The 25,128-nt window shown below is 36.8% G+C and overlaps 1 protein-coding gene across 4 annotated transcripts in view; it reads left to right on the forward strand.

The window, feature by feature from the left end:
• LOC311220786 (nipped-B-like protein) overlaps positions 1–21,730 on the forward strand; it is a 194,445-nt gene extending 172,715 nt beyond the window's left edge. For 2 of the 4 annotated variants that reach the window (XM_084304368.1, XM_084304367.1), the window contains 18 exons: positions 217–351; positions 1,795–1,893; positions 3,013–3,066; positions 5,384–5,492; positions 6,098–6,234; positions 9,977–10,117; positions 10,442–10,535; positions 10,646–10,800; positions 11,060–11,150; positions 14,658–14,831; positions 15,384–15,574; positions 16,218–16,325; positions 17,264–17,464; positions 17,851–17,997; positions 19,064–19,359; positions 19,685–19,859; positions 20,177–20,362; positions 20,919–21,730. In XM_084304368.1, coding sequence (XP_084160494.1) covers positions 217–351; positions 1,795–1,893; positions 3,013–3,066; positions 5,384–5,492; positions 6,098–6,234; positions 9,977–10,117; positions 10,442–10,535; positions 10,646–10,800; positions 11,060–11,150; positions 14,658–14,831; positions 15,384–15,574; positions 16,218–16,325; positions 17,264–17,464; positions 17,851–17,997; positions 19,064–19,359; positions 19,685–19,859; positions 20,177–20,362; positions 20,919–21,284 — 2,859 coding nt within the window. In that variant the 3' untranslated portion in view covers positions 21,285–21,730. Of the gene's footprint in view, positions 1–216; positions 352–1,794; positions 1,894–3,012; positions 3,067–5,383; positions 5,493–6,097; positions 6,235–9,976; positions 10,118–10,441; positions 10,536–10,645; positions 10,801–11,059; positions 11,151–14,657; positions 14,832–15,383; positions 15,575–16,217; positions 16,326–17,263; positions 17,465–17,850; positions 17,998–19,063; positions 19,360–19,684; positions 19,860–20,176; positions 20,404–20,918 lie in introns of those variants that run through there. The other 2 variants (XM_084304369.1, XM_084304370.1) reach the window with 2 other exon arrangements.
• Positions 21,731–25,128: the final 3,398 nt, after the last annotated feature.

Raw genomic sequence — 25,128 nt, forward strand, 5'->3', positions numbered from 1 at the left:
CATTTTCAGCATTCTGGGTGCTCAGCCAGGCCCTTAGAACCGTTGCAGTTAAGTGGCACAAGTTATGCTGACCTTGCACTCTAGAATATTTTAACTGCCTTTTCTAAATATGTTTTGCAAGTCTGATTGGTTCATCTTCAAATATTAGTTCATATAACACAAACTAATTCATATGTTGGATTTGTTTTCAAGACTGTAATACTTTTCTTCTCACAGGATACTGGTATCAGTGTCAGAAAAAGAGTCATAAAGATACTTAGGGATATCTGCATTGAACAACCAACATTTCCCAAAATTACAGAGATGTGTGTGAAAATGATTCGGAGAGTCAATGATGAAGAAGGCATTAAGGTAGAATAAAACATTTGTCGGGATTTTAATTATAATTGTTTTAGTGTTTCTGTATTTTGACCAAAAAAAAAAAATCAAACAACAAACAACACACCACTATTTCATTGCTTCGTTGTAAGATTTATTATTTTTATTTACTTTTCATTTTTTGAGAGAACAAATATCTTGACTTCCTACATTGCTGACTTGTTTTTCTTTCTCTTGTTTTCTTCATTATTTTTTTTGCTGGCAATCAAAAGATTTAAAAAAAATATGTATGTTTTCTAGATTTTTTTTCTGCTTGTAAGTATCGTCTCTGGGTATTCTCTTTTCTAACAAGTAAAATTGGCATATAAAAATCCTTTCTGCAAACAAAATAAGCTTTAGGTCAAAATTAAGTTCTTGACATTAGTATATGCCAGATACGTATGTTCTGCATATAAAACATTATGAAATATTTGTGTGTGCTTCTTTTGCATTAATTTTGAATGTTTAATGAATCACTTATTCCCCCTGAAATGTTACTTATGTGACCATATTCTACTCTTTGTGCAATGTGTATGCAGAATGACACCAAATTAAGATTATATGATAAATCATAAACCTGATACTGATGTTTTTGTTTGATTCAGCAAAATAATTTTAAAATATCTGGGTAATTAAGCATTCCCCGTGTAATAATTTTGTATCACACTTCCAGTGGGATATGAAATATGCAATTTTCAATTTTCAGCATATATTTTTACCGCTTGAGACACATTAATGCCAAGTGGCTTTCAAAGAAGACTGTTAATCGAGATGTAGGATCCAAGGTGCTGCTGTGCAGGGAGGATGACCTTGTTCTCTCCTTCTTTCCCTTGCCTTTCCGACAACCTCAGGCAGTGTCTACAATGTATTTTCAATGTTTCCATAGTCGAGGAGAAATTCTTATATCTGTATGCTTTATAAGTAATGCAGGATAATATAGTTCACTTTCATTCTGTTCCATATTTTCCACCATCCAAAAACATTGGAAGGGAACCTACTTCCTAAGTTTGGCTAGAGAGATTTGGGGTTCTCTCCTTGTCACAATTGTTTTGAAAACTCCAAAGTAATCTACCACTGCTGCTAATTCTGCTATAGAAATCATAATATTGTGTTCAGTTGTTATTTTTTCAGGGTACTATGTTTTCCTGAGGAATGCAAATCAGTGCAGGAAAGTTTTAACTCAATTTTCTGTAGCATCAGTTCCCAGTGATCATTTGGTACTTTACTTGTTTAGAGGCCAGTATAACTCCTGTAATAGTATACCTGGGTCTCTCAGATAACATTCTCTACAACGATCTCACTTAGTTTTAATAATTCCTCATGAAAAGGCACATATCATCAACAAATCTATTGTATGGGTATATTAGAGATAATACCTATGTGCCAAGATAAGCTTATTTATTTATGCTAATACTTTTTTCTTTTTTTTTCCTTCAGAAATTAGTAAATGAGACATTCCAGAAGCTCTGGTTTACTCCAACTCCACACCATGACAGAGAAGCAATGACCAGAAAAATTTTAAACATCACTGATGTGGTATGTTATACAAATTTGAATGAGGTTGCATGCAAAGCTTGATTATGTTTTTAGTATCTTTGAAATACTGTCTGTAGTCTTTTAGAAAGCAAAAAATATACAAGTATCTTACTTATCAGATAGTTGTCTTTATGTATCTCCTGACACTGAATATATGATAGAATTATTCATCTGATGGAACAAGCTTTAGGAAACTTTAAATGCTCACTAATATGCTGGCAATGATAACTGGGACCATATTATATCCAAGTTGTATAAAACACTTGTTCAGTTAACAGAACAAATTTCTATTACGTATAACATTTTCCAGCAAATACTAGTAGCAGTGTATAGTTAAGCCTAGCTAAGAAATTGTCTCTTAAAAGAAAGTTTTCCTTAACAATTGATAATGTTTATTTTGAAAGATTAATAAGCTTTTTTAACAAATACAGGGTCAACTAGAGTAAACTAATATCTGCAGAATTGCATATACTTTCTAGGAGCAGTGAATTAAACAGCATGTCTCAAAAATCTTTCAAATAAAATGCTTATACTTCTGTAGTGAAAATGTGTTGTGCAAAATCTCTGTGCTGAGAAAGTGTTTTCATATCGATTTAACAAAGGTATAAAGATCAAATAAGTACTCATTTCACTATTTTAAATTGTGTTTAAACTCTATCCTGCTTTTCAATATTTTTACTAAATTATAGTGTAGTATGCATTTTTCCAGACTGGAAAGTTAAGCAATCTTAACTCAGTTCTCCTACTAATTCTACTTTAGAGCACTTGTGAGCTGTTCTTGAGATATAATGAGAGTTAAAGATTGGTTTGTTTATATTAAAAGTTTGTATGTACACATATACGCACACACACGTGTTCATTTTTGATATGTCAGGCTTGTATTTATGCTTTAATCTGTACAAAATGTCATTCTACAAAACCTGATGAGAAGTTTTTTCAAACGCAGAAAATGGTTTCTAATCTCCAAAGATATAAAATCATTGTACTGAATGCATAAAAACAAAACAAAAAAAAACAATATCTATGCATCTTTACTGTTCTTTAAAGATAATATATTTATTGAAGTGATATTTTTTCAGGTTCCTTTTTTAACCAGTTTATTCTCAATACTGCTTTTAGGTTGCAGCTTGTAGAGATACAGGGTATGATTGGTTTGAACAGCTTCTTCAAAATGTAAGCAATGAATTTTGAATGTATGGCACAATTGTCACAAGAATATTAACATTTCTTTTGATGCTAAAATACATTGGAGGGGGACTACGAGAGCAATCCATTCAGTAGACAAATTCAATTAATGCCCTTTTAAACACATGACTTTGGGTTTTGTTTGTTTGTTTTTAATCTTTATTGCTGTGATTTTCTTTGTCTCTGACATTAGTTTCTGTATTTCTCTATGATCTATTTTAAAAATACTTCACGCTTTGGTTTGTATTTTGGGCAGGTTTTTGTTGTTTGTTTGTTTTTGTTGTTTTTAATTTAATGGTGTCCTCAGTAATTAGTGACATTACTTTATCTGTGGACTTCATGTTCTTAATTCTGAAATGAACATCTGGTACAATGTAGATTTATTTTTTCAATGGCAGATAAGTATATATTCTAATAATATCTAATATATTAGTTACACAGTTTATAAAAAGAGTGAATGTTTGGAGTATTGCTTACTTCTACATATTTTACTTTCATTTTTTTCTAAGAAATGAGCTTTCTTTGTTTATATCTGTTAGCCTGTGTTAACTTTCTCCTCTGCATCTTCTATGCACCGGTTAATTTTCAAGCAAAAATAACAAAAGCAGGAATGGGGGAATTAGAGATCTCAAAAATTTTTACTTTACCCTGGAGTGTTATGAAAATAGGTAGCCAAGTAAATTAGCATGCCCCTTAATGCCAGCAAGGCTTCACCACGGGCAAATAGTGCCTGACCAATCTGGTGGCCTTCTATGATGGAGTGACTGCATCAGTTCACAAGGGAAGACTGACTGATGTCATCTACCTGGAGTTCTGTAAGGCCTTTGACACGCTCCCACATGACATCCTGATCTCCAAATTGGAGAGAGATGGATTTGAAGGGTGGATTGGCTTCAAGGTCACACCCAGAGAGTGGTGGTCAATGGCTCTATGTCCAAGTGGAGGCCGGAGATGAGTGTTGTATCTCAGGGGTCGTTCTTGGGACCAATACTGTTTAATATCTTTATCAATGGCATGGACAGTGGGATTGAGTGAACCCTCAGCAAGTTTGCAGATGACACCAAGCTGAGTGGTGCAGCTGACACAAGAGAAAGAAGGGATGCCATCCAAAGAGACCTGGACAAGCTTGAGAAGTGGGCCCATGTGAACCTAACGAGGATCAACAAGGCCAAGTGCAAGGTGCTGCACCTGGGCTGGGGCAATCCTGGACAGGAGCACAGACTGGGAGAAGAACTCATTGAGAGCAGCCCTGCAGAGAAAGACTCAGGGGTTCTGGTGGACAGAAAGCTTGACATGAGCCGGCAGCGCACAGTTGCAGCCCAGAAGGCCAACTGCATCCTGGGCTGCATCAAAAGAGGAGTGGCCAGCAGGTCGAGGGAGGGGATTGTCCCTCGATTCAATTGATTTAATACTTAAAGGGAGCTTATAAAAAAGATGGAGAACAACTTTTTGCTTGGGCAGATAATGAATGACAAGAGGAAATGGTTTTAAACTAAAAGAAGGGAGATTTAGATTAGAGGTTAGGAGGAAATTCTTCACTCAGAGGATGGTGAGGCACTGGAACAGGTTGCCCAGAGAAGTTGTGGATGCCCCATCCCTGCAAAGGTTCAAGACCAGGTTGGATGAGGCTCTGGGCAACCTGATCTAGTGGGTGGCATCCCTGCCCCTGGCAGGGTGGGTTGGAACTAGGTGATCTTTAAGGTGCCTTCCATCCCAAGCCATTCTGTGGTTCGATGATTAATGCCTACACTGAAGAAAAGGCTACAGTATGACTTCAATTCTTGTTAGATATTAAAGCATCTTCAGGGACATAATTTCAGTCCCCAATTTTTTTTCGTAGAAAAGAAGGCTCAAACTGATTACAATGTTCATAAAAATGTTTCATCTTCATTTGATTTTTTTCTTTTGTATGATGTCAAAAACATTCTTTTTGCCTTTGCACTTTTTTCTTAAGCATTTTTAAAAGCCTTCTATTACTTACTGGTAGCAAGTATTTCTAGATTATTGTTTTCCTCATAATTTCATGAAGCACAAAGTTAGCTTTCATTCCAGTACAAAAATCAGGAGAACTGCTGACTTCTGTTCTTTTGTTGCAGTTATTTTTTCTTTAATTCTCTAGCATTTTGATTTTTTTTTAACTTCATTTAATTATTTCTTCACAGTGTAGCTTTTATGGAGAAAATAGAGATTCTTTTGTAATGCAAAATCCTTGTGTACCTGTAGTAATTATTATAAAAACAGTATGTATCCAGTGTAAATTAATGCACCCTTACTACTAAATTGTTTTCTCTTTCATCTGCTATAGCTGTTGAAGTCAGAAGAGGATGCCTCATATAAACCTGTGAAGAAAGCCTGTACTCAACTTGTTGACAATTTGGTTGAGCACATCATTAAATACGAGGAATCTTTATCAGGTAATACTATTTAGAATCCAGTAGCTAAACTGCTTTGAATTTTTATAATACTTTAACAGTGGTTGTTAAAATTACTATCATGAAAAGTTACTGTTACAGAATTCCTATCACAAAACTAGTGATAGTGAATTATTGCATTTCAGTTCATTATGAACTTTTGAGCACTGCATCATAATAAAGCTTCCCTAAGTTTTCTTTAGTTAACCACAATAACAGAACTACTTTTAAAATAATTTGTTAAAACTTTTAGATCACTAAAACAAAAACAAATATGAAATGCTTTATTTGCCTTAATATGTTCCACAGTTGTAATAGGAATCGTTGCCAGGGCCAATGTTCTGTATACAGAAAATATTTAAAAAATACTAATGTCTTTGAAGCATCTCTGCTTCTTATTTCACATATTTTGTGATCCTATACAAATGATAATACATTATGTTCTCATTTCTAATGCTCTTATCTAATAAGAATATACAAGAATATTCTTTACTGATCTTGAAAGATATGTCATGAAAGATATTCATATGATACTTAGGCCATATGTTTTTAATTGATCAAACAATGCTTAAATCTAATATCTTTTGTGTATTTTCTAATTTTTGCAGATTCCGACAACAAAGGTGTGAATTCTGGTCGCTTGGTTGCTTGCATAACCACTTTGTACTTATTCAGCAAAATCAGGCCCCAGCTAATGGTCAAACATGCCATGACCATGCAGCCATACCTCACCACTAAATGTAGTGTAAGTAGAGAAAATAAGAATATTAGCCTTGTTTTTCCCCAAGATAATTAAGCATAGAAATAAATGGCTGTCTTGCAAGCTTAATGAAATTGAAGGTAGGAAAAGAGAAATAAAATTGTGTTTCTATTTCATGAACATCATATCTTCTAAAGATACTAGGTCCTCTAGTATGATCTCTGTAGCTTCTAAGATGCTGTTCCTCATCATCTACCTCCACGTTTTACAGCCAAATGAAATTGAAATCTTTACCGCCTCTTTCCCTTGAGGACTGAAAACCACTTTTTCACCTGTTACAAAATCATTCCTCAATTTTTTTTTGTTTTGCAGTCACATTCTTAAAAGTAGGTAAGATTTAATTAAGAATATTAAGACTAAATGTATGGTTCCATGAGACAGGATGACTTCATGTATAGTAAACGTATCAGAAGGAAAATGTCCTGCTCTGTCCTCTTCAGCACCTCACTTCTGCCTTCCCTAGCTTCCACTTATGCAGGTCTTTTGTGCCCTGCATAAGACAGTTTACCTCTCAAAAATAGTAGAGAGCTATAATGCTAAACCATGCGCTCCAATAAAGTGCCTCCTCCTCCTCTGAAACATTGTGGAGCTTTTTGTTATTTTGAGTAGCACAGTTGTCTCAGTGAAGGTTGTGATAAATCCTTTATCTGGCAGAAGGAGCAAAGCAGATCATGCAGCCATGGCTAAAAGGAGAGCATGGCTGAGTGGGTGGCAGCACGCTATTGCATTAGGTCAGCTGCCCTGGGAAGGACAGGTTTGAGAGTACTTGTTACCAGGTGAGCTTGTACGTATATCCTAGCATTTTGACAGTTTCCTATAGGATCCTACAGGATAAAATGTCCAGCATACAGCTAAACAAAAACATCTTCTGATGGGTGAGCAATTGGCTGATGGGCAGGGCTCAAAGGGTTGTGGAAAATGGGTCTGCATCAGGCTGGTGGCCGATCACTAGTGAGGTACCCCAAAGCTCCAGTTCTCTTCAATGTTTTTATAAACGATTTGGATGTAGGACTAGAAGGTATTTTAAGTAAGTTTGCCGACAACACCAAAATTGGAGGAGTTGTAGACTCTGCTGAGAGTGGAAAGGCCTCGCAGAGAGATCTGGACAGATTGGAGAGCTGGGTGATCACCAACCACATGAAGTTTAACAAGAGCAAGTGCTGGGTCCTGCATCTGGGACGGGGCAACCCTGGCTATACGTACAGACTAGGTAACGAGATGCTGGAGAGCAGCCCCACAGAGAGGGATCTGGGGGTTTTGGTTGATAACAAGCTGAATATGAGCCAGCAGTATGCCCTGGCAGCCAGGAGGGCCAACCGTATCCTGGGGTGCATCAAGCACGGTGTCCTGGTTTCAGCTACAATAGAGTTAATTTTCCTCCTAGTAGCTGGTAGGGTGCTATGTTTTGGATTAGGATGAAAACAGCGGAAGACATATGAGCAGCTGAGGTCACTTGCCCTGTTCAGCCTGGAGAAGAGGAGGCTGAGGGGAGACCTCACTGCAGTCTACAGTTTCCTCATGAGGGGGAGTGGAGGGGCAGGCGCCAACCTATTCTCCTTAATCACCACTGATAGGACCCGCAGGAATGAGGCAGGGGAGGTTTAGGCTAGACATCAGGAAGAAGTTCTTCACTGAGAGGGTGGTCGCACACTGGAACAGGTTCCTGAGGGAAGTAGTCACAGCACCAAGCCTGTCTGAATTTAAGAAGCGTTTGGACTGTGTGGTGCCAGGAGTTGGACTTGATGATCCTTATGGGTCCCTTCCAACTCAGGATATTCTATGATTCTATGAAAAGAGTGTTGATAACATGCTGATGTTTTAATTGTTCAGAGCAGTGCTAACACTAAGCCAAGGACTTTTCAGCTTCTCGCTCTGTCCTGCCAGCAGGCAGGCTGGGGGTGCAGCAGGATCTTGGAGGGGACAGACCCAGGACAGCTGACCCAAACTAGCCAAAGGGGTATTCCATACCATCTGACGTCATGCTGAACAATATATAGGGGTGGCTAGCCGGGGGAGGGGGGGCCGGATGCTCGGGGTTAGGCTGGGCATCAGTCAGCGGGTGGTGAGCAATTGCATTGTGCATCACTTGTTTCGTACACATTATTAGTAATAGTGCTATTATCATTATTATTATTTTTTCCTGTCTTAATAAACTGTCTCTATCTCAACCCACAGGCTTCACTTTCCCATTTCTCTCCCCCATCCCAGAGAGGGAGGGGGAGAGTGAACGAATGGCTGTGTGGTGTTTAGCTGCCGGCCGGGTTAAACCACAACACACAGCAGTGCTAGTTGGTCGAGGGAAATGATTGTCCCACTCTACTCTGCACTGGTGCGGCCTCACCTCAAGTACCATGTACAGTTCTGGGGCCCACAGTACAAAAAGGACATGAAACTCTTGGAGAGTGTCCAGAGGAGGGCTGCAAAGATGGTGAAGGGCCTAGAGGGGAAGACATGAGCAGCGGCTGAGGTCACTTGGCCTGTTCAGCCTGGAGAAGAGGAGGCTGAGGGGAGACCTCATCGCAGTGTACAGCTTCCTCGCGAGGGGGAGTGGAGGGACAGGTGCCGACCTATTCTCCTTAATCACCAGTGATAGGACCCGCGGGAATGGTGACTAGTTGAGGCAGGGGAGGTTTAGGCTGGACTTCAGGAAGAGGTTCTTCACCGAGAGGGCGGTCGCACGCTGGAACAGGCTCCCCAGGGTTGTAGTCAAGGCACCAAGCCTGTTGGAGTTTAAGAAGCGTCTGGACTGTGCTCTTAGTCATATGGTCTGAATTTTTGGGTAGACCTGTGTGGTGCCAGGAGTTGGACTCGATGATCCTTATGGGTCCTGTCCAACTTGGGATATTCTATGGTCCTATGATTTTCTGGATTCGGTCCTGAAGCACTCTCTAGGCACATCTCCAGCAGATTTTTAGAGCTGTTTCCTGTCTAACAGTATAGGAAAGGGGTATCAGATCATTTACTTGCTGCAATATCTCTTTAGTGGGTTACATCGCTTTTGTTCTTACACAGGTTGAGATGAATTGTAGAATAAATTCACCACTGTCAACTTGAATATGTTAAATAGCTTGATTGTAGCATATGGGAATTATCCTATCGTGATCAGTGAGCCTGATTTGTCAAAAAAAAGTCCATTTGTATCAGGTTGTATATTTAAATATAAAAAATGTTTTCTGTAGATTTCTCACAATATATATAAATTCATGATTATGCAAACTAGTAATCGTTTTAATTGTAATTTCTATGTTAGTGCACATTATTGTCTATTTTGTTTAAGCCACATTCAGCCATAGCACAACTTTATTTGTTGCTGATACCTGTTGCCAGGTGTTGTGTGTTCTCTAGTGTGCATCAAGAAGCATTCTGTAGATTTGTTGTAGGACTCTTTAAATATATATACATGTATATATATATATAATAAAATTATCAGGATCAAAATTTTTCAGGTGTGCATGCAGCCTTGATGAAAGGTGAAATTCTGCTTCTACAGATTTATTTTTTCTGGAGGTTCCATAAAAAAAACAAGAACTAGCTTTCATAATAATAAGTAATTTAATATCATACATAAACTATATGAATAACATTCTAAATCTTTACTAAATACCTTAGTGATATCTTACATAAGAGCTGGGATTTTGTGACTATCAGTGCATATTAATAACAGTTACAGACAGTTTATATGTAACATATACAGAAATGTTAAATGCTATAAACACTGTTGTTTCAGACCCAGAATGATTTCATGGTGATCTGTAATGTTGCAAAAATCTTAGAGCTTGTAGTGCCGCTAATGGAGCACCCAAGTGAGACCTTCCTTGCCACTATTGAGGAAGACCTCATGAAACTCATCATCAAATATGGCATGACGGTAAGATTTTAATTGCTAATATTCAGTTGTTGACTTAGTTTTATGTTGTGACATACATGGTTTTGATTTAATGGAAGTCTATCTTCATTATGAAGTTGCTTATGCTGGTCGTAGGACCGATGAGCCATGAAATAAACAATGTTCTTGGTTTACTGGAGTTTGTATGTGTTGTTGCTATATTTTAATGATTATGACTTTGGGCAGGTTTTCAGAGCAGTCTAGGAGATAGACTGCTAGAGTGTTTGTTTTAGTTCTACATATCTCCACAAAAATCTCAATTTTAATTTCTAAGTATGTAATTCATTTGTTCTCTCTTGCTCCTAGGTTGTTCAGTATTGTGTGAGCTGTCTTGGCGCTATTGTGAATAAAGTCACTCAGAACTATAAATTTGTGTGGGCCTGTTTTAATAGATACTATGGTAAGTGAAGTCAAGTCACAACATGTAAGTTTCACTTTTCAGTTATGGCTACAAGTCTTAGGGATGCACCCTGTTTATATACTGTCATTAAAACTTTTATCTTACTGTAGGTGCGCTTTCAAAATTAAAAAGTCAACACCAAGAAGATCCCAACAGTACAATACTTACTGCCAATAAACCAGCACTCCTCAGATCACTTTTCACTGTTGGAGCTCTATGTCGGCATTTTGATTTTGATCAGGAAGATTTTAAGGGCAACAGTAAGGTAAAATAACTTGTATTTACTCTCCAAGTCTTATGTGTATTGAATGTTCCACTTTTATTTGAAAACACAGTATTCCTAGTTGCTCAGTGCTGTTTTTTCATAATGCATAGAAGGATGTTTTTTGGTCTGTAAATATGTGCAAAGGCTATGTAGTAAGATTGTGTTTCTCTTTTCTTTTTGATATTTATGGTTTTCATAAGAGATTAAAAGCATCCGTTTCATCCTCAAACAGTTGTTATTTTTGTTGCAATTTACTCAGGTTAACATTAAGGATAAAGTACTTGAACTGCTGATGTATTTTACAAAGCATTCAGATGAAGAAGTACAGACAAAAGCCATTATTGGCCTGGGTAAGAAATATTAATAATTTTTATTATTCTGCTATAGTAAACATCTATGCATTATAGCAGGAATTTATGTATTTATGTGGTGGCAGGGAATTTATTTAAAATCAAACTTTACTACATGTTTTATTTGAGAAATTGCTATAGAAATGAAGTCAAAGGGATGCTAGTTGTATACTTCTGCAGTAGAGTGGATGCTTTTGACAGTGAATGCCTTTTTGATGCGTGTCCAAGTTTTAAAAAGCAGTGGATTTCAAAAGTAATGGAGATGCAAGTATTTTTTAGCTCCAAATCTTGTGGGTTTTTTTGTTTTTTTTTTTTTGGTGTTTGTTTGTTTGTTTGTTTTTTCAGTCCTCAAGGCATGGTTAAAGAATAACTAGATAAAGGGCTGGAAAAATCTTGAGCATTCTAAGTGAAGGGCCAGATCTTCTGCAGGAGTTAAGGGAATTATGGCAGTTTGTAACTGCTGCTGTTTTGGTGGCTTTTTAGATGACTAGTAAGGGCTCTGAGGATAAGAACCAAGACTTAATCTTGATTTGAAATTCTGTGAGAATCCATTTCAGACAGCTGAGCAGAATTAATGGCTTTAGAGTTGTCTTAGTTGCAGCAGCAATGCCATGGTGTTCTGGACTAACTGGAGTTTTTCTAGGCATTGCATCAAGGTGCACAACACTTTCTGTAGTTTAGTCAAATGTAATTGTCCTATACAGGATATTGCACATGGGACATGGGCTACCATGCTAACCATAGACATAATTACTTTACTCATGGATGTTGACAATATTGCATTAGCCAACAATGTTGCTAACTTAGAGACTGAACTCTGATCAGTTTGGGGGAAGGGGAGAAGGTGGGGGTGCCTATCAATATTTTTTTTTTTCAGATTTTTCTTCCTCTGCCTGTAAGCACCTCGATCTTTATTTTAATTAAACCTCAGAACACTGCTTTAAGTGATATATTGATCTCATCTACATATTGGTTCTATTTTGGGGTTAGCTGTTGTATGTGTGGACATGTGGTAGACAGGGCAAAATTTTACCTTACAGGCAATTGAGCCAAGTTGTCAAATCATTCAACATTTGTATGAAGCAATAAGGTGAAAAGAACTAGCAAGCTATTTCCACATTTATACAAAATAAAGATGTTGCGTAAAGAATGAATATTTTCCTATCAGTAATTATTTGTGTGTCTTTTCAGTAAGGACACTTAACAGGCTTAGCCTTTGCTTTGGGATGTGTCACTCCTGTTGAGGGAACCTGGCCACTATGGTTAAGGATAACAAAAAATGTTTTTATAAATATATTAACGACAAGAGGAGGGCCAAGGAGAATCTCCATCCTTTACTGGATGCAGGCGGGAACATGACTACAGAGGATATGGAAAAGGCTGAGGTTCTTAATGCCTTCTTTACGTCTGTCTTTACTAGCCAGACCACTTATCCTTAGGGTACTCAGCCTCCCGACCTGGAAATCTTGGATGGGGAACAGAAGAACCACCTCACAATTCAGGTGGAAACAGAGACCTGCTGCTCCACCTGGACTGTCACAAGTCCATGGGGCCAAATGGGATTCACCCAAGGGTGCTGAGGGAGTTGGCGGATGTGATTATTGGTCCGCTTTTCATCATCTATCAGTGGTCATGGTCATCTGGAGAGGTCCCGGATGGCTGGAGACTTGCTAATGTGATGCCCATCTATAAGAAGGGTTGTAAGGAGGACCCAGGGACCTACAGGCCTGTCAGCCTGACTTCGGTGCCAGGAAAGGTGATGGAACAGGTCATCTTGAATGCAATCACACAGCATCTGCGGGACAACCAGGGGATCAGGTCCAGTCAGCGTGGGTTCATAAAAGGCAAGTCCTGCCTGACTATCTCATCTCCTTCTATAAGGTGACCTGCCTGGTGGATGAGGGAAAGGCTGTTGATGTAGTCTACCAAGACTTCAGCAAGGCCTTTGACACGGTCTCCCACAGTATTCTCCTGGAGAAGCTGGCAGCCCATGGCTTGGACAGCTACACCCTTAGCTGGGTTAAAAACTGGTTGGACAGTTGGGCCCTGAGAGCAGCAGTGAACGGAGTGAAATCCAGCTGGTGACTGGTCACCAGTGGTGTTCCCCAGGGCTCGGTGTTGGGGCCCATCCTCTTTAATATCTTTATTGATGACTTGGATGAGGGAATTGAGTGCACCCTCAGCAAGTTTGCAGACGACACCAAGTTGGGGGGAAGTGTCTATCTGTCGGAGGGTAGGAAGAACCTGTAAAGGGACCTGGACAGGTTGGGTCAATGGGCAGAGGCCAATGGGATGAGGTTCAACATGGCTCAGTACTGGGTCCTGCACTTTGGCCACAACAACAACCCCATGCAGCGCTACAAGCTTGGAGCAGAGTGGCTGGAAAGTTGTGCAGAGGAAAAGGATCTGGGGGTGCTGATTGATGCTTGCCTGAACATGAGCCAGCAGTGTGCCCAGGTGGCCAAGAAGGCCAACAGCATCCTGGCTTGTATCAGGAATAGTGTAGCTAGCAGGACCAGGGAGGTGATTGTCCCCCTATACTCTGCTCTGGTGAGACCACACCTCAAGCACTGTGTTCAGTTTTGGGCCCCTCACTACAATAAGGACATCGCGGCCCTGGAACATGTCTGTCCAGAGAAGGGCTATGTAGCCGGTGAAGGGCCTGGAACACAGGTCCTATGAGGAGCGGCTGAGGGAACTGGGGTTGTTTAGTCTGGAGAAGAGGAGGCTCAGGAGAGACCTTATTGCTCTTTCCAACTACCTCAAAGGAAGTTGTGGGGAGCTGGTGTTCAGCCTCTTCTCACAGATAACCAGCGATAGGACTAGAGGGAATAGCTTCAGCTTGTGCTGGGTAGGTTTAGGTTGGAAATTAGGAGAAAATTCTTCTCAGAAAGAGTAGTCAGGCATTGGAATGGATTTCCCAGGGGGGTGGTGGAGTCACCATCCCTGGGGGTGTTTAAGTAGTGGTTGGACGTGGTGCTTAGGGACATGGTTTAGTGGGTGACGTCGGGGTAGTAGGGTGATGGTTGGACCAGATGATCTTGGAGGTCTTTTCCAACCTTGATGATTCTAGGATTATATGATTAAGCTTAACTGTAAGTCTTTTAAGGTCTGATTATGGTTCTCTTCCCAATGTGTACTTGCAAGGCAAGTCGAGGATATAACATTTTGATTTTTGTTCCTTGATGGTTCCTTGGAGAGCTCCTAATTATTCAGATACTGACCACTACACTGCTTCCAGACCTGTATGACTCTTCTTACTGCAGCTTCCCTAGGTCAGCACCCTGTCTTTATCAAGAGTATTGCTTTCATGGCTGATAGAACTCCTTATAAGTTTTGGATGGTGTCCATATGAAAAAGCAATACTGTTTGGATTAGAAAAAGTTATGCTGTTGTAGGAATTGGGAGGGGATAAATTTCATACCTGTATTTTGAAACAAGACTTAAAAAATAGAAATATAATTTCTAGATGATAATGTGGAATATTTCCTCTTCCCCCCCCCTTAGGATTTGCATTTATACAGCACCCAAGCTTAATGTTTGAACAGGATGTAAAGACTCTGTACAACAGCATTCTTTCAGATAAGAACTGTTCAGTAAACTTAAAAATCCAGGTGTTAAAAAACCTCCAGACCTACTTGCAAGAGGAGGATACACGTATGCAGCAGGCAGACAGAGAGTGTAAGTGTTAAATTCTTCTGTGCTAATGAGGCATTCAAAATCTAACTTTTTTCATACAGTTATGTATGTGAACTGAATCACTTAAGATTGTTATCTATCAGTAATACTGTATGCAAAGTATCCTAGGAGAATTTTCAAAAAACATTATGTGCATAGGTGTATTGAGAAGTGTAGGTTATTATTAACTTTCAAGATGTATAAATTCTGGAAGCAATCCAGAATACATAATTGCTGTAATGATATTAGTAATGCTTTTCATCGAAATCTTCTCTAAGGTTAATTTGCAGATACAAAATAAGAAATAATAAGAAAAAATTTAAATTAAAAACTTTTTTTTTTTTTAAGGAAAAAGAGTATAATTAAGGTCATGTCTTCAGTTTTCTTGAAGAATATTTACCATCAGATTGTTCTACATTTCATGAGATCATAAACACATTCTAAGACAGATTAAATGTGTATATATTGTAAAGCTTAAAGATCACTATGCATCAACTAATGGCAAAGTAAATGATTATACTGTGGTGAGTGTTATTGTTTTTGTCCTTTTTACAGGGAAAAAAGTAGCAAAACAGGAAGACCTGAAAGAAATGGGTGATATTTCCTCAGGGATGAGTAGTTCCATCATGCAACTATATCTCAAACAGGTCCTTGAGGCTTTCTTTCATACCCAGTCCAGTGTACGCCACTTTTCTCTAAACGTCATTGCACTGACATTAAACCAGGGTCTCATCCATCCTGTTCAGGTATGGTAGGCTTTTTTTTTGGGGGGGGGGGGGGAATAGTATTTGGGGGGGGACGACATTGGATAGATAGTATTACTTTTCTGTTATAATTTCAGGTGTATGCCAGGCCTTTCCCTTCTTTTGTTTCTTTATACTGGAAACTGCGTTAGCTTGCCTCCACCTCAATCCCCATATCCTCCAAACACTATGAAATTCCAGAGCCAATGTTGGAACTGTCTTCAGTCATCATCTCCATTATTCTTTGCTTACATAATATTTTTTATAATTTTTAATGCTGCACCCATCATGCATGTTCAGTCATAAGTTGTGTGCTTGTTTGTTGTTTTTTTTTTTAATGGCATTTTTTGTACTGTAAATTGACTTTCGAATTTGAGAGAAATAGGAATGCTACCTGAAACCTTGCACAACTTCTATCATTATTTGTAATGCTGGTCTTTCTTGTATATTGCACTATGTGCTTGCAAAAAGTAGTCAGGTGGTGAAGTTGCATAGTTTCCTATTCTAGTTCCTGCAGTAGTCAGAATACAAGAACAACAGTGTTCTGACTGGAAGAACAATGGAAGAACAAAGATAGAGTGAGAAAGAGGTGGTACAATGACTCTGAATAATTCTTTCTTTTTTTTTTCTTTTTTTTTTTTTCAAGTGTGTGCCATACTTAATTGCTATGGGCACAGATCCAGAGCCCTCTATGAGAAACAAAGCTGACCAGCAGTTGGTGGAAATAGACAAAAAATATGCTGGGTTCATTCATGTAAGTAATTCTAAATTAAAATTTTACAGAATACTGTTTGCTGATAGCAAACACTTGAATATGCCTCAGCTGCAGAAAAATAGTATCAAGTAACAAATTAACTATAAGCAGCTGTAAAGAAGATCCTGACTCTTTCCCCGATCAGAGATTTCTGTTGTTAGAAATAGAAATAATGTAATAGGATGTAATAATTTGAAGCATCTCTTCCAGTCTAAAATTGTCTTTAATTTATAGTTCACAATGTTTTGCACAGTGAATAGTACACGAACATTTATTTGATAAGAGATAAGGACAGGTGTTTTGTAATGTTTAGCAACAACTTACCTCTATCAGTAGACTAGGGAGAAGAACACGTTCAAAATAGGATTTTAGGATATTGAGGCTTTATGAATTGTAATCTGAGCTGAAGGAGCATAGCATAGGAAGTTGTTGGAAATTCTAGGATATCTGCAAAAAAATAAAAAAATAAAAATCTCATTTTTTGTTGGTTATTTTGCACTAATATGGACTCAGTATTGGTTTCACTATAGCTGACATAAGCATACACATTTGGTAAAATATTCTGTTCATGTATGAACATTTCAGTATTCTTGAAAGTAGTTTAAGTTGGAATACTTTGCTGCAGTTGGTAAATAGATTAGCTGTATATGTTTCTAACATAGAATGAATGGTGAAAGCAGTTCACAAGACACTTTGATTTCTGCCACAAATTCTGTTTTAATGTTTGCCAACTCAAGAGGTAGTATCACTGCAGTGCATGTTTGAAAGTTAAACTTCGGATGAGCAGCCACTTAAAAGGAAATAAGCTAAAAAAAAAAAAAAGTTTGTAGTTTCTGTTAACAGGCATTTGTTTAATTTTCCACTGCAAAAAAAGATATTATATGTTTCAGTTTCACTGCTTGAAAGCAATGGTTTAAATAAAAATAAATACTTTTCAGATGAAAGCAGTGGCTGGTATGAAGATGTCTTACCAGGTGCAACAGGCGATCAATACCTGCCCAAAGGATCCTGTAAGAGGTTTTAGACACGATGAATCATCCAGTGCATTGTGTTCACACCTATACTCTCTGATTCGAGGAAACCGTCAACACAGACGAGCATTTTTAATTTCTTTACTCAACCTCTTTGATGATACTGCAGTAAGCATCACATTTCTTTCACCTCAAAAGAAATTCAAATAGCAGTACAAGCTTAAATTCTCCTTTCACAATGTATTTTTATGACATAAATATTGATAACTTTGTTTCCCTATTGTGTTTTGCTTTGCAATATGAGGTATTTACATATATAATATTTGTTATTTTTGCATCATTCTATATCTTTCTATATACCCAGTTTGGATTGATCAAAAATAATGTAAGTTATGGCTAAATTTTACATATGTTCTTTAGTGTCAGGTGGAAGATATCTAAAATAAAATTTGTTATGTTTTTTTGCTCTAGACTGTTAGGAAAATATGATAAGAGTATAAATCCAATGTATTTATAGGTACGCTTATAATTTTGTATTTATTCTTAACTTCCAGAAAACAGAGGTGAATATGCTCTTGTACATAGCAGACAATCTAGCATGTTTTCCTTATCAAACACAGGAAGAGCCACTGTTTATAATGCATCATATAGACATTACACTATCAGTTTCTGGTAGCAACCTACTACAGTCATTTAAAGAGGTATGTGTCTTTATAGTTTACTATATTATGGTGGCAACATAAGCTTCTCTATAATTTGGTCAATTTTTCAGTGAGTACAGTACCATTATTATGATATGGATGAGCAGCATTACTTTGTAATCATTAGTTAAAAAACAAACAAACAAATAACCCTTTTTGTTCTGGCATGGATCTGGAAGACACTAATTAAAAACCTTTCCTTACGTTTCTGCTTACATTATTAAAAAAGAAAGAAAATTTTGAGATCTCATTATTAAATACCTATCATTTCCTAATATTTCTGAATAATAATAAATTGCATGCATCTGGAAGTACATGAACCTGGAATCATCATGAAATACTGGTTTATTGTGATTGTTTGAATAATAAAATCCAGTTTGCTGTTTAATTCTTTTTGTTCTCAAGTAGCTGATGGTAGTTGCATGTGTGTCACCTGAGAGACTTTAAATACATTGTTTACTGCAAGAAAAGTGTGCTGTATTTCATTTCATATGGTGGTATTTAAGAACCCCAGTCATGGTATAATATCTGTTGTTACGGCAATACACAACCCTGTAAGAAAAAGACCTCTGTTTCTCAGACTTCTTCATTTCCTGGACAACTTTAATGATTAATGATAAAAGGTCCAAGCTGTTAAGAAGCAAACCCATTCCAAGAATTTCCAATCTGATACTAATTACAAGTCAGAGCTGATGCCTGGAAAGTACACTGCTTTGTGTTCTCACCCCACCAAAGTTGATTTTTGATCTGGTAGAAAAAGACAGATTCTTCAGATTGGGCACCAGTGTCAGTGGAGTACCTCCCACTTGGGGGGAGGGGGGGGGAGTAGTCTTTGGATCAGTTCTTTTGGGGTGGGGGTCAGGGTCAGGGGGGAAATTGAGCATCTTTTTTCCATAAATAATTTTAATCTTTGAATATCGAGTTCTGAATTATTTGTTGTTGTTATATTGTTCAGGGAATTCTTGCTGATTTCAGCCAATTATGATTTTGGAAAGATTTTCTAAAAACAGACATGATGCTACTTTACCCTAATTTTGGAACGTGTGTTAATTTCTTTCTGTCACAGTCTATGGTGAAAGACAAAAAAAAGGAAAGAAAGTCTTCATCAGACGAGGAGGCTGAGAGTGACAGTAACAGTGGTAGTGAGAGTGAAAGTGAAGAGGAAGCTTCTAAGCCTCGGAGATTACGGAAACGAGTAGACTTTGATTCAGATTCTGATGAAGAAAATGATATAAATGCTGTGATGAAATGTTTACCAGAAAATTCAGCTCCTTTAATTGAATTTGCAAATGTCTCGCAAGGCATATTATTACTTTTGATGCTGAAACAGCATTTAAAGAACCTCTGTGGATTCTCTGATAGGTAAGGATACTTAGATAATAGCCTGATCTTGTAATTTAGTGGGTTCTTTGTAAGGATTAAGTTTGGAAGTTTTTTAAAAAAGTTATTGTAACTAATTGTTTAAGCAATAGATTTATGTAAGAGAAAAATCATAAATGTAACACATTGAATGTAATGAAACAGAAACTTTGTCTTAGAAAAAGCAATGATTAATTTTTTATTAGGTTGTCTATTGTAGATGAAATAATGAAAGTATGACTGCTTATATTGAAGATTTTAAAAGCTTTTCCTTGAAATTATTTTAGAATTTCCTTAAAAACTCTTCTTTCTTGTTTTCTTTAAACAGTAAAATTCAGAAATATTCTCCATCTGAATCTGCAAAAGTTTATGATAAAGCGATAAACAGGAAGACAGGAGTGCATTTCCATCCAAAACAAACTCTGGATTTTCTGCAGAGTGATATGGCTAATTCTAAGATCACTGAAGAAGTGAAGAGAAGTATAGTAAAACAGTACTTAGATGTAAGTAAAGTTGCTCAGCAGAAAATCTATAACTCTTTTAAACTGGCTAACACAGTACAAACTTGAAAGTAGATGCTAATGAATTAGACAAACATTTCAAAATGTTATGTTCCTGGTAATCTTATGTGATATTCTGATAACTCACAATTTCCTTTCAGGAACACATGAGCTGTTCAAGCTTGAAGTTGTCTGCCATATGTTTTACCCTCTTTCCTTATCTTTCCATTTAATTTAATTTAATGTAGTGTTATATCAACGGTTATTTTTAAAGTTACAGTGTGGATCTTTTTTTTTTTTTTTTTTTTTTTAATGTATAGTTTAAACTCCTTATGGAACATTTGGATCCTGATGAAGAGGAAGAAGATGGAGAGGTGTCAGCTAGCACAAATGCTCGGAACAAAGCAATTACTTCGCTGCTTGGAGGAGGCAGCCCTAAAAACAATGCAGCTGAGACAGAGGATGATGAAAGTGATGGGGAGGATAGAGGAGGAGGCACTTCAGGGGTGAGGCGGAGGAGGAGTCAACGTATTTCGCAGCGTATTACGTAAAATGATTTTTATGTGCTTATAAATGTCAAACTATTATATTAAATGTACACCAAGTAATGTAATCCACATGAAAGCATTTTGTAGATAGAGATTCTCTACTTAAGCATTTATACAACTTTTGTAGAAAGTTTAACAGAAAAGACAATAATAAAAAAAAATAGAAAATGAGATTTATCCAGCATAAAAACTTATTAATTTTCCTTTGGAATGTACTGTGTGTTATCCTTTTTATTGTTGCCATTTTTTTATGTAGCTTTATTATTCATGTGTATATATAATTTTATATATCAATAAGAGATAAAGACACGGGTACAAATTAAGAGTATGTGATTTTACAAGGATATGTTAACCCCTTGGCGCTGGCGGTCGCGGTGCGTCTCATTGCCGGCAATGGAATGTGTGCTGGGAAATCCCAACTCCCGGCGTCAAGGGATTAAAAGCAATAAAAGCAATAATTTCACTAAAGTTCTTTTGTGTAACACTTGGTCTTTTTTCCCCCCCAATGTTTTAGTCATTGAGAAGGTCAAAACGAAATTCAGACTCTACAGAGTTGGCTTCACAGATGAATGAAAGTGTTGATGTCATGGATGTCATCGCTATTTGCTGTCCAAAGTACAAAGACCGACCACAAATTGCAAGAGTAGTACAGAAAACCAGCAATGGCTTCAGTGTTCAGTGGATGGCAGGCTCCTACAGTGGCTCCTGGACTGAGGCTAAGCGCCGTGATGGCCGCAAACTGGTGCCTTGGGTAGACACTATTAAAGAGTCAGACATTATTTACAAAAAAATTGCTCTAACAAGTGCTAATAAGCTGACTAATAAAGTTGTTCAGACTTTACGATCGCTGTATGCTGCCAAGGATGGAACTTCCAGCTAATGAATTTGTACATGCAGCCAAATTTGCAGGAATTGAAATAACACAAAAACTTGAAATATCAACTTTCTGGAAACAAACAGTTAAATGAAAAGTAAGAATGGGACCTGGGACACAGGAGAAAAAAAAAAAAAAAAAAAAAAAAAAACAAGAAGGAAATGTTTGGTAAACATTTTTTGTGGGAGCTTCCTTCGCTGTTGTGCAGCAGAAACTTCTCAGTTCATTTTTACTCCCACTGTATTATAGTTTAACAAAAAAAATGTTTATATCTTGAAAAAAAAACAATTTCTGTTAAAAAAAAAAAAATAAACAAGTGAATGTTGGAAATTAGTCTGTTAATGTTCTTAATAAAGTGTTCTTGAAGTTTAACCTAGCAGCGGATGGCTTTCTTTAGCTTAGCCCAGTTTCCAGGGAAGCATTGTTTTTCCAGGCTGTAAAATGGCATAATCTCCTGGATATATAATTTATTCTGTTGAAGGAAAAAAAAAAAGGGGGGGGGAGGGGAGGGGAGGGGGGGGGAGCATGCAGTATCTCTGACCTATTTGCAGGAGTTTTTGTAAATGTAGATTTTGATGTATTAGGTCACCCTGAAATACTACAAGAAAAGGGATCCCCAGCAAATCTGGTGGAATGAATACTGCAATAAATTTTTTTACTTCTCTTTGTTACTTGTCTGTTTCCATTTGAATTTCTTATTGTAAAGATCTGTTTAAATCCATTTATATTATTTTGCAGTCTTTTATGTAATATTTACTATATTAGTGGTTTTCAATTCAAGACATAAGATATTGTTTATACAGTTTGTATAGGCTGATTTCTGAATAATTGGTATCTTTAGTTTTATCCCTTAAGGGATATAAACACAAGTTAACTCCAGGGTTTTACTGTATCCTGCAATATTTAGTGTTAACTATATAATATAGCACTGTGCCAAACACATTTTCAAGAGTACATTTTGATATAAAAAGAAACTATAGTTTATTCCTTGTATGCTTCGATTTCTTTCTAATGCTGTCCAAATGGTAATTTATGATAGTTTAAATTTTGGGAAAGCTGAATGACTATTCTGCTTGGGCTAACTGCCCACATATGCATGTCTCTGGGTTAATAGATATAAAGGTTTATGTCAAAAGGAGATAGCCACCAGTATCTGAGGAGTGAATGGGTACAAATCTGGGTAATTATGTCACATTCCTTCACAATATTTTTTTTTATGTTTGTATATTATACTTTTTTTTTTTTTTTTTTTTTTTTTTTTTACAAATAGGGGAATTAGGGGAATATTAAACCCTGCTGTGTTTTCAGTATATTTATCTATAAAACATGTTCCTCAATAAGTAAATCTTTCGTCATGTTTATTTTCTTTCACAAATTTAATTTATGGTAGGATATTGCTTTTATGAAACTATCTGGCAGAACTCTAATATGTTATTTGATTTGTGAGTAATAGTAACAGTATTCCAAAAGATTTTAATGTACAGGAATAACATTAAACTGAAATGATTAACAACTCAGAATCTAGTTAGTAATTGTTCTTATGGGAAACGCCTTTTTGCTGTTTCACCACTGGAATTTTTCTGAACAGAAATATTTTCCCACATTTTTTCTTCGCTGTTGATGTTTTCTTCACTGTATGAAAGTCTACATCTTGAGCTAAGATAGATATTGATAAATTTGGGAGAAGTCACGCCTGCAGCTTGGAGTGCAGAACATTTTTGTAGCAAATGATGAAATACTGTATTTCTCAGGGCCAGGAGCAGCTTTTATAGTGGGAATTTCATATATTCACTTTGAGAATAGAGGGGTTGTATGACATATGTTATTAGTAGAAAGTTGAAAATGCTTCAAGGGAAAACTCCAAATGATAAAAACAAGAATTTCATATAGATCTGCAGTCTCAAATGAAGTTGTGTCACTAGTCTGTTAGATATTTCTGATGCTATTTATATTAAAGCATCATATTTTTAATAGGTAATACAAATATTTCAGTGATCATAAACATTTTTTTCCTGGTCATGTGGCTTTCCCAATAGCAAAGAAGTTTGTTTGTTTTTAATAAATTTTAATTTATTTGGTATTTGTTAAAATAAAATCATCAGAAAAAAATATAATTAAAAAACAGAAACCTGATGTCTAAAGTTGTCTTAGTTGAGAGGAGCATATATGCTTCTTTATGGGATCTCTTGGTTATAATATAATATAGACTTATAAAAGTAATTACAGATTATTAAATAAATTGATAAAGATTCTCACTAGTTAAGAGCCCTTCTGTACTATCCATAGTAAGTTTTGCCTATCACAAACATTCAGATTGCTTGCTGTGAAAGAAAAAGGTAGCAGAGTTCAGTTTGGGGAAAACAAATTCCTGTTACCTTTTCATAATACAGGCTGATGATTTTCATCAATACAAAATAACCTGAGGCTGCAGTTGTAATTAGTGCAGTACTCAGCCTCTGAGTAGCAGTTATGGGTTTACCAATATGAACCACGTTACTGGCAACAGCATGTACCAAGAAAAGGGGTGTTTTACATTAAAAAAATAAAAATAAAAATAAAACGTGCTGCAGTGCAGTAATTGATACAGTAACAGAATTTTACTCCTTTGTTTTCACATAGATTTGTAGTATTTTTTCACTGTATGGCTATAGATTTTTACATGCATAACCATAATTATTGAATTTTTTATTCTTCCTGCTTTTTCCCTTTGTGTACAGGTTCTGTACGTGGAACCTTGTTGTGGTAGCTTGCATAGCAAAGAGATGTTGTCAAGTTTTTAGAATTAATGGTAACCATATTGTACTTTTGAAGAAAACATAGACATTTCCACTACCTAAATAAGAATGAGATGGTTATTTTTAATCTTTCACCACAGCATTGTAAAATTGCAGAATAATTCTTAAGTATTTTTGTAGCAGCCATAAAAGATCACAATAGTTTTTTGGCAAAACTTTAATTACAAATAAGTATCTTTAAATTATTCAGTAATGCCCTTTTGTATGTTTTTGAAGTTCTCTATTGCTTATATCAACAACAAATGTGTAAAGGTAGATGTGGGCAAAATTCAGCATAAGTGTTTTAGTGAAGTGTGGCCATTAAAAAGTTATTTACCATTTTAAAATCTGAGTCAAACTTCAGCGTTTCTTTTGCCCTTGTGATGTTACTAGTGAAAATATTGTTAATGTGGAATAAATAGGTTGCGCTAAACATTAGCTATAACATGAAACAGCTTGTAGCACTGAAATAATTCTTAAATGTATTTGTGGCTCATGACAAAAAGTTTGTAATGGAGCCTGACATCTGGTGCTAGTTAAGCAGCAGGATATTCTGCCCAAATGCAGGTGTTAATGTTCCAGGTTAATGAACGGATCAATTCAACTGATCTTTATAATAAGCTAATACATTTTAACTCCAAGCCCCAGACAGATATCAATGGAGTGAAATTCGAACAAACACCTAAAACTTTTGTTCACATGCCCAATGCTCTTTAGAATCATAGAATCATAGAATATCCCAAGTTGGAAGGGACCCATAAGGATCATTCCTCCTTCAAGAGGAACTCTCCACACATACTCAACTTCCAATTCTCCTGACTGTCTTGAGAACTTCTCCTGTCTTTTTATCGACTCTGCTGGTGACCATGGGATGGTTCGCACATTAGTGCAGATTTCATCTTCATCAGTAACAGTGGTCTCAGTTTTAACCAAAGGTCTCAAGGAAATCAACTGAGGTTCAGAATCAGCAGTCTCTTTGATCTCATCATCACTGTCAAACCAAATACCACGATCCCAGCTTTCAGGGTCTGCACTGTGCATTAATCTATGAACCTGCTTAACTGGAGCAGAAGGTT

The sequence above is a fragment of the Netta rufina genome (genome assembly GCF_964035555.1).
Source record: "Netta rufina genome assembly, chromosome: W".
NCBI classification, from domain to species: domain Eukaryota; kingdom Metazoa; phylum Chordata; class Aves; order Anseriformes; family Anatidae; genus Netta; species Netta rufina.